Here is a 9797-nt window from a genome sequence, read left to right as displayed (position 1 = left end):
CAGGAATGTGTTATTTTGTGTTATTCCTGTAAAAACATCATGCTTTATTGAAGATGGGTTGATAATTCAGACTTCAGGGATATATACTGCTAGTATCTGAAGTTGTGTGTTGATACATACAAAAGCTGGATGCTCAAGAACAAAAGAACATGTGAAAATGGAGGCAGAAGTGGGGGCAGGAGGAATAGGATTATGGTAATCTATTGCTTCTCCAAAAGTATCTTAGCTGAGTGTGTACCATGAAAGAGTGCATCAAAAAAGCCAAATAAAACTTATTTTTTCTTTTAGGAAATTACTAGATTTGGTTTTGTCACAACTATGTCAAAAATTATCTTGGTTTGACCAAATGCCAGAAAGCTCTTTATAATCTTTATAATGTTTAAGCCAGAAGGTACCGATGAGTGTGGTGCTATGTATTAAAAGGATTTTATTACCCTTCAGTCTCCATCTACCTTAATAATACCTAATTTCAATTCAGGACATTATTTCTGTTGTGCAATGTTCTTCCTAATCGGTTTAATTTGGTATTTATTTTTTAATTTCATTTTATGAAAATAATCTTTCATATCAATAAAATGTGGTTCAAACATCTAGTAATAATTTATTTTGGCTTGTGTGTTCACTAGCAACTTTGCTGTGTTAAGGCTACTCCCTGACGAATCACCCTGCTTTCTGTGGGCAACTGGGATTGCCAAAAATATTAACAATGGTGACTTCAGCTGGAGTTCGAATCCAGTTCTAGACACGTAATACAGGAACAGGCTTCTTGTACATGTTCTAGTCTTACTTTGGGTTGTTTTTGCAGAAGCTAATATTTAGCAATTATACATGCAGAAGAGAACTGAACCTTTTTTTTTCATTTCTGTGAAAGAAAGGTACATCCTACTGATGGGCTTTTTGATTGAAAAAGCTGTGGAAGAGTTGTAGCTACAAGGTAACTAGAAAAAGGGTAAACCTACTGATCTTATAAAATGTTATTAAAATGCTAATTAGAATACCTAGATGAGAGGGTGAATTGTGCATATGAAACTTAGCCTTTGGGAAAAATTGCTTTTGCAAATCTATGTTACTTATAATTGACATTTTTTAGGTTCCAGGAAACCTATTTCACGACATGATCTGAAAGCTGTAACCAATGATGTGACCAATGCCGGAAACAGAACTATAACTTTTATGATTGTAACTTCCCCAAAACTTGGAAGGCTGATCAGAGTAAATTCTGATAATACCACTCAGGAAATCCTCAGTTTTACACAGTCTATGGTAAGTATTTGCTTTATAATAACTAGTTCAAGGTCAGATTGTTACTTCAAAGGGCATCTCAGTTGGTGGTTCTTTGTCTGCTCCATTTATATTTGTTAAGTAACCCAGGCATATGTGACCCATCAGTGCAATCTCCCAGATTTGCTGTGTCATTAAGTATCTGGCATCTAGTAATGAACGCAACAGGAGCCTTTGTTCCCCTCTGCTGGATACTAGCAGGGTCTTGGCAATTTCCACTGTTTTGCTTGTAACAGTATGTTTCAAGAAGAGCTGCTCTGGTGCCATTAACCAGCAGTCCAAGGTTGGAAGCCTTTACTTTTTGGCAGAAGGAATAGCCTTTTGCACTGTGAAAGTCCAAGTATGAGATTCATTTCAGCTGTACATAGTCCTCATGGGTGTCCCAAGAGCACTTTTATTGACTTGATTGGCTGTGATATTAAGTGTTTAAAGAATTTTAACTGTGATACAGGGTCTTACACTTGAATGACCAAAATGTGGCAGCTCATGTAACTTGATGGAAAACATTCTTTTGCAACTGAAAAGAAATCACTTATGTCTGTTTGCAGAATTTGAATATAACTGTGTGCTCTGCATGCGGTAAGTTATTCTCAGAATAACTAAGTGGGGGAGATAAAAGGAGCTCCTGACTTTGCTGGAGGAAAAATTAGGAGATAATTTGGTCTTAATGTACATTTACAGATTTTAAAAGTGTTTATTTGAATTAGGGTATGAAGGAATGAGAAAATCTATTGGCCAGAAGTTGAAACTTGACCAATAAAACCTGAAAAAAAGGTTGACATTTTTGTTAGTTATCATCAAACTTTGAAACAACCTGACAAGGACTGTAGTGGAATGAATCTCCACTTGAATTTTGTAAATCAGGAACAAAACAGACACACACAGAATGTTTCTCTTAAAACTATATTCTAATTGTGTTATTGGTCTTGCTGCAATAGTCACTGAGTTTTGTCTTACGTTATGAAGGAGTTGAACTGTGTAATGACACTCTTCTATTCCTAAAATTTGTGATTTTTATGAGCATTAGATGAAACAGTTAAGCATGTCAGACAGAAAATCTTTCAGCTAAGGTTTTGAAGCTTTACTCTTTTTGCCTGGGGATATGATCTTCACATATGTTTATCAGACAGTGCCACGTCAGAACATGCCACTTACTCTCTATAGTTTTAGTTCTTACTAATGTATAGCTAACCTTCCTTTGAACTTTGTAAATCGTGTAAGGATTTGAGCTGTAATAGTGTGTATGCTTTTTTTCTGTATCAGAGGTATTTATATTGGCCATTTTCACTTCAAACAAGTAGAGCAAAGTGACTTATTGCAGGTAGAATTAAGGTATCCTAACCAGCTTGCTATTTATTTTGGTAGATAAAGATGTATAAGGGAGAGAAAAGAGATCCTAAATAAACTTTCACTGTCTAGCATGTTGTGGCCACATGAAGTTAAGTACCAGTGAGAAAATGACATTAATATTACAAACATTCTTTATTTGGTTTCTGTTTGGTAATAATAAGTTTGTATATCTGATTTGAATTGGAAATATTTTGCATTAGTTTGGTTCTTTGGTCATCATTGGCTTCATTCTGTATTGTGGAACTTGATATTTCACTTCTGAAAAGTACAATGCGACTAACTTGTAAAAGTAGGTAGCATTTTTGCTATGGTGCTGAACTCTTCCCTGTGCCCTGTGGTTTATTGCTTTGTTGCCAAAGGAAAAAAAGAAAAAAAAAGAATTGAAATCACTGTTGCATTCCAAGGAATTTTTTCATGGACAGTTGTTATTCAGCCAATATAAGAAAATTAATTGCACATTAAATGCTCTGGAATGACACAGTAGTTTTCAACATGATGATTGTGTTTTGTTCACTGCCAGTTCTTTCTATGGTGTCTTAGAACTATTTTCGTCTGGCAGCAAGCCACAATTTCTTCATTATATTTAAAGTAATTGCAAAGGTAAACACAGAAATCCTTACCAATTCCATTGTCTTCTTAGCCCAGGTATTAGCATGAGCTTGCAATTACAAAAAAAGATCACCATAGTGAGACTGATACTAAACACCGTTGAATTTAAAGGGTGCGTATTTTGCCTGTTCGTATAACAAACATTTTCCTTCTCCAACTTGAAGTTGTAGAGGCATGCTATGGAAAGTTATCCAGAACCAGTGTATCCTTTCATTATCCATTTTGTTTATTTTGACCTATAATAGCCATTAGGAATTAAATCACTAGAGGGAAATCATGAACCTGGAGATGTGCGTACAGGATTTTATCACATCAGTCTGATATTTTAGACAATAAGATAGGGTGGGTTTGAGGCTGCTGAGAAAACTGACCCTGAAAGCCCTGTTTCCCTAGTGGGGGCTGTTGCAGTAGCTTCAGGATTAGAGTACTCTGTAGTCACAGCTTAGATTCTCTAATGCTAAAGTGCTTCATCCGTGATAGCAGCAGATGTTTTTTTGTTCTCTTTTTTCACACCTTTTAAGCATATGTGGTGTGTGCTAATGAGTTCCTTCAGGGTGTTTGCAAGCTGTGTAGAATATGTTACAAACAGTAAATTTTGAAGCAGTACTGTCTCGAGCAGGGATCCCTTTGGTAATTATAAACTAGCACGTGCAAGCCAGGTCAATAGTTGCTTGGGAAGTTGCCAAGGATTTAATAGATAAAACTGTCTTCTCTCCAGGTCAGTGAATGAACTATCGAGCGGACTGGATGCTGATTCTACTGGATGAGATTTTATAATGTCCTGGTTTTGCTAGCATAGAGTTAAACTCTAACCTTGTGGTGAAACCACCACAGGTAACTGTTCCGGTCTTGTGGTTATTACATATACTGCTGTAGTTTCAGTGTATTGTGGTACTGAGCTTAAAGTTTGGGTGTAGTTCCAACTGATGAGAATCCTGGTCTTAAAATATTGCCTTTTACTTTGGGGCCTAAAGAGAGAAATAGTTGTATCTTGTATAAATACGTGTCCCTGAAGATAGACTGCAGTATTCGGCTTTGAAGCTTAAATCCTTATGGTGGGACCGACAGGATTTTCTTGAGTATGATGATCTGCAAGATCATCAAAAGCAAGTATAGGGCGAGCTGTGTTCCTTCCTATCTCTTAGGAATGCCCTTCTTGCTGTGATGTAGAAGTTTTCCACTAAGGAATCCCATGAGCTCCTTGATTATAAATGGACGTATATTTCAATAGTAATGCACCTCTTTCTGGTTTCCGTAGTCTCTTACCAAGTGTCATTTGCTATTCATGGTGAAACACCTCTTCAAAGTCCTTTTCAAGCCTTCAGTCTTTCATGTGCTTTTTCTGAGCAGTGAGTCTAGCCCTCCTGATAACCTTGTAAAGAGAGAACCCTAGACATATGATACTCGGTTTCACTAAAGATACAGTCCAGCTGAGTGCCGCATTACCATTGATAGTTTGAGGTAAGTTTCTCAGTGTTTTATATCTCTGTTCCTTACATAAGGCCTTTACTAAAGCATTCATGCCCAGTGGCATTTCACCTACCTTCAGCTGTGCTTGTCTGGCAGCAAGGAGTCCATTTTCAGAGAAAGAGAAATGCACGAAAATCTCAGTGTAGGCTACATATAGACTATGCATGGACTAAGGTACAAAAGCCTCTCTTGAACAATGTTCTTAAGAGCTTTTTTTTTCTCCTTACATTTCTGTGTTTAAAATACCTATGGCTTTTCTTTACCCTAAACAGGTGGATGAAGGTGTGATCATGTATGAGCACTTACATGCTGAGTCCGCTGTCTGGAGTGCAGAAGATTTCTTTACGTTTACTGTCTTCTCTCCACCATCTGCTCTGGACCTCCAGGTGTTCCATATTGTCATTTCATATGAAATTACTAGGCATGATCGGAACAGTTGTCTTCTGGCAAATACAGGTAAAGATGCTGTACTGTTTGGGCTCCAAATTGTTTTGGATCTATCAGGGTTCCAATGAACAAATGTGAAAATACAAGGGCTACTTTCTCTTCAGTAACAAATGACAAGAATATTTTTTGTCACAGAGTGTAGTGTAGGTAGTAGCTTGGAAAACTGCATCACTGCACCTTTAAACCTATGTTTGATCATTGCTACTGCTGTAGTGGATATTCTCCATTTTGCTGTAATGGTAGGTGAAAACACTGTCAGAAGCTTTGAGATATCAGTATTTCTTTAATCTTAATGTATGTGTCAATAGAAAATCTTGTGTCTTGTATGTGTCTGTGTTTTAAAAATAGTGGTAATATGTTTTTAGCCATGACAGATGTAAATCAAGGATACCATGGAGGAGAAACTTTTCTGAGCATCATCAGTGTTTGATATCTGATTTCTGAAACATTGCAACTATAAAATAGTCAATTTCTAAGATTCTGTTTTCCTTTCTACTAGGTGCCATAGTCCAGGAAGGAGGTAGAGTATTAATCAACAAAACAAATTTAGATGCTTCAAATCTATTGATTAAGCTACCTGAGGTACAGCGCTCCATGTATGAAGTCTGGTATCAAGTCCTATCTTTACCCCAACACGGCACGATTGTTGTTGGAGAAAGAAACGTTACCAAAGAAAAACCTAACTTCTCCCAGTACATACTGAACAGATTTGGAATTGTGTATGTACATGATAATTCTGAATCACTTAATGACAACTTCACTTTTGCTGTTTGGTTAAACCTAAAGAGCAAGTCTGCAACAAAGCCCCCTAGTGAAGTTTTAGAGGAGATGTTTAATATCACTGTTGTTCCAGTGAATGACCAAGCTCCAGAAATGAAGACCAAAAGATTGCACTTGAAAGTCCTGCAGGGCGATGTATCCGTGCTGAGGTCAGAGAATCTTAAAGTTGAAGACCTTGATAACATCCCAGATGAGCTCAAATACACCATTGTCAGCAACCCCAATAATGGTTATTTGGCAATGGAAAGTAATCTCAGTGTCCCTATAAAGGATTTCACACAAGCTGATGTTGACAGTGGAAAAGTTTGGTTTGTACAGGATGGAAGTTCATCTTCTGGGGTGTTTTATTTCAGCGTGACTGATGGTAAACATCGCCCTTTATACAAACTGTTCAGTCTTGAAGTCATACCAATTGCTCTTGTGCTGGTCAACCTTACCAACGTTGCACTTCTGCAGGGCCAGACGTCTGTCACTATTACTAACGTGCAGCTTTCAGCTGTCACAAATGGAAAGAGCACTGATATAATGTATGAAATAACTCAGCCGCTCAAGTACGGGCACCTGATGATTGGAAATGAGCAGGTTACTAAATTTGAGCAGGCAGATTTGTATTCAGGAAGGCTGTCTTACCACCTGACAAATCTCACTGCATCCAAAGAAGTGCTGGAGTTTATGCTCTTCACCGCAGAACGCAATCTAACAGGACAAGTGCTGAACATCACAGTGAAGCCTTTAGTACAAGTTGTACCTGACATGCAGATTTCAAATCAAGCAGCTTATAAATTCAGAAGCAGTGACCTGGATGCTTCTGAGCTAGCTAATTTGACAAATAGCAACCCTAGATTTGAAGTGATAGTGCCTCCATCTTACGGAAGGATTGTAAAGAAAAGCTTTGTGAACGATGCAGTCTTCGAAGACATTCAGACATTCACCCAGGCTGACATCGATAGTGGTGTTGTGCTTCTAGATATAGATACAAATATGACAGGCATTGATCTGTTAAATGACTCATTCACGTTTATGCTCAGGGCAGATGCTGTGCAGCCTGCTGTTGGCTGTTTTCAGTATTCCATTGTGCCATACAGTCCTCCACTTGTGAAGGGCTTTATAACTGAAGTGCCTTCCATAACCAGCCCTACCACTTTAAAGATTCACACTACCTCAAAGGATGAGACAGCAGCCTTCTCTCAGAATGAAGAACCTACAGTAGCACCACAGAAGACTGGATCAGCCATGTGGCCAGGGCCCGATCACTGGGGAGATCTGCATGAGGAAGGCGCATTGCTAAATCTTGCAGTGGGAACAAGTGGATCTGTGGGGACTAAGACCACAACCCAGGCTGATGCAAGAAGTCCAAGAGAGCAAGCAGGGGAAAGCAGCAACCCTTGGTACATCATTATCCCCCTCGTCCTGCTGTCTTTGCTGCTCATTGTTGCTGTTATTTCTGTGTGCATTTTGCTGATGTGTCAGAAGAAAGAGAAGACAAAACCGCTCGTCGTAAGTCAAACAGATTCAGTCCTCAGGAGTGCAGATGGATGTCCGGAACGCAGCTTGACTGTACCCAGTGTTACCGTGACTCCTCTCTTGAAGGGGCTTGAGAGAAGTACAGCCTCAACATTCATGGCAGCAAGACATGAACAACTGCTTCCTGTCGTCGTTTCTCCAACTGTAGAACCGTCTCTGCAAAACAGCTGTTTAAACCTTGATCCTGAAATGATCCAGTATTGTCGAAAAACAAACCCAACTTTGAAACACAATCAATACTGGGTGTAGTTATGGCTGGTTTTGGACATACTAATTAATGTAGTATGGAAAGGAGAGTACACATTGTTGACATATAATTTTTTCTTTAATACATGTATTTATTATAGATAAAATGATGCACTGCTTGTTAGATGAAATCCAAATACCTGTGAAATGATAATAATAAAAATATTAGTGATTACAATGGGTATAAAATAGGATTCCAGTTGGTACTTCAGCAAAATTGCCACTAATTTGGTGCAGAATTTGGCCCCATAGTTTTCCAGTACACCCTGTGTATGCAATATTTTTTCTTTCTCATGACAAGGATAAAATAGAATGTTCTGTCATGGTTTATGTATCTGTAATGTAGTTACTTTTTTTTAAGAATAATGTTTGCTATAAAGGTCTTGTATTCTTTCCTAAACCACCACTTCTATTTGAAGAACTTTCAACTTTTTATATAAGTAGTTACCAAGATGTTAATCTCAATAATGTCATTTTGGCTTGAAAGCTGTTCAGAGGCCAGAACTAAAGAAACAAAGCTGTGATTATTTTGACAGGTGTTCATCCAGGTCGCTGAACTGGAAATCTAGAATTCAACTCAGGAACAATAGTACAGCAATGACAGTATATAAGGATTGTGGTAAAATATTCTTACTGCAAGATTTTGTTTGTTCTTTTGTTTTTGTTTTTCCTCCTTTGGTACCGAACTCTAGCCTTTACTGTCTACAGACTTGTAAAATGCATCCATGACCTCTAATCCACATTGCAAAATCTGTGTATCTGTCAGTCAGCTGAATGATCTTTAGGCTTAGGTTGTGTCTGGAAGCACGTATCAAAATTTCCCGCTCCTGACAAAGGGCTGAATTCTGCCTTCAGTGAAGCAAGCACAACTCTCGAGTCTGGGTTTTCAAGCAGATGACAGTAGAATCAAGTCCTGTGCTGCATACTAGCTACTGACAGAAACAATCCTGTGAGCATGTACGTGTCCCATTTTGAAGTTTCACAATTTACCCTTCATCTCCCAGGACACTGAACACACGTGCTTTGTACACTGTATGACAAGTACTACCTACTATAATTTTGCTCTGGTAGTAAAATATGCAATAATTTGTTTGCAAAGGGAATATTTTTGTATTTTTGGAAATCTAAGCTCAATAGAGATGTGCGGTCTCCTGTTAAGGTCCACTCTTTCTTCCACTGAGGACAACAGCAAAATTCTTGTTGACTTCAGAGAAAGAACTAACTTCAAGGGAATGGTGCTGTGATTGTACCCAGTCTCTTACTAACCACTGAACATCTCATCTATTTTTGTATTTTTGTACCCTTACAGCTTTCAGTTAGCTTCTCTATAAAAACACTGTGCTCAGTGTCAGGATGCAGTGTCAGCACTGCACTCAGTTAACACTGGAATAGCATTTTTATTGGAGTGTAGGTACTGCAGTTTTCACTTTTATAGAACAGATATATGGGCCTCAACATCCTTGTTGCTACTCATTTCACACTGCTTTGTTTTAGATGATTTTTTATTGTTGATAGTTAGCTGTGTTTCTGTCACTTTAATGTTTCAATTAAGGGATGTTTTTCCCCCTGAGGAGAACCAGACTAAGGCTCTGCTTACTGCTGTGTTCTGGGAACTAAAGGAGCAGTGGATGCAGTCTTTATCCTGTTTACCACCTCTGCCATGGTCAGCCATGGTTGTGGTGCGTTTTGAAGCAATGCCTTTTTCAGAGTCCATGTCAGTGGAAAACATGCAAGCCACATCTTCAGCTGGTCAAGTTAGTGGAGCACTAGAGACTAAAGATATGAACCATGTGTATGCTCAGACTAAAATGTTTTTGAACCCTGATACACAGGGTTTTTTTTCTCTGTGATTACCATTTTTTCCTGATGCCAGGGACGGTGTGAGCAGGTTTGAATTCAAGGAGTGCGGTCAGTGTAAAAGGCTAGGATGTTCAGGTGTCCCAGGTGGACCGTGGCAGATCTGCATTGTAGACCTTTTCTGCTTTTCTAAAGAAAATCTTTTGGACTGTTTTTAGAAACTCTCAACCAGAGAGATGGTGCTGCCAGCCATCGCAGGGACACCCCAATATCCTTTGTGGTGGTGCAGCTGT

The 9797-nt window shown here is 38.6% G+C and overlaps 1 protein-coding gene across 1 annotated transcript in view; it reads left to right on the top strand.

Moving 5' to 3' along the window:
- The window catches only part of LOC104532874 (chondroitin sulfate proteoglycan 4-like), a gene marked incomplete at its 5' end in the record, with an annotated part of 10794 nt that extends 3084 nt beyond the window's left edge, over positions 1 to 7710 (top strand). Inside the window, 3 exons of the mRNA XM_010178190.1 lie at positions 1091 to 1263; positions 4983 to 5166; positions 5657 to 7710. Of these exons, the coding sequence (XP_010176492.1) occupies positions 1091 to 1263; positions 4983 to 5166; positions 5657 to 7710 (2411 nt within the window). The remainder of the gene's footprint in view (positions 1 to 1090; positions 1264 to 4982; positions 5167 to 5656) is intronic.
- Between the last annotated feature and the right edge of the window lie 2087 nt (positions 7711 to 9797).

This window comes from Antrostomus carolinensis, unplaced genomic scaffold (assembly GCF_000700745.2).
Source record: "Antrostomus carolinensis isolate BGI_N321 unplaced genomic scaffold, ASM70074v2 scaffold5791, whole genome shotgun sequence".
In the NCBI taxonomy this organism is placed as follows: domain Eukaryota; kingdom Metazoa; phylum Chordata; class Aves; order Caprimulgiformes; family Caprimulgidae; genus Antrostomus; species Antrostomus carolinensis.
This window is presented reverse-complemented; position numbering and strand designations above follow the sequence as displayed.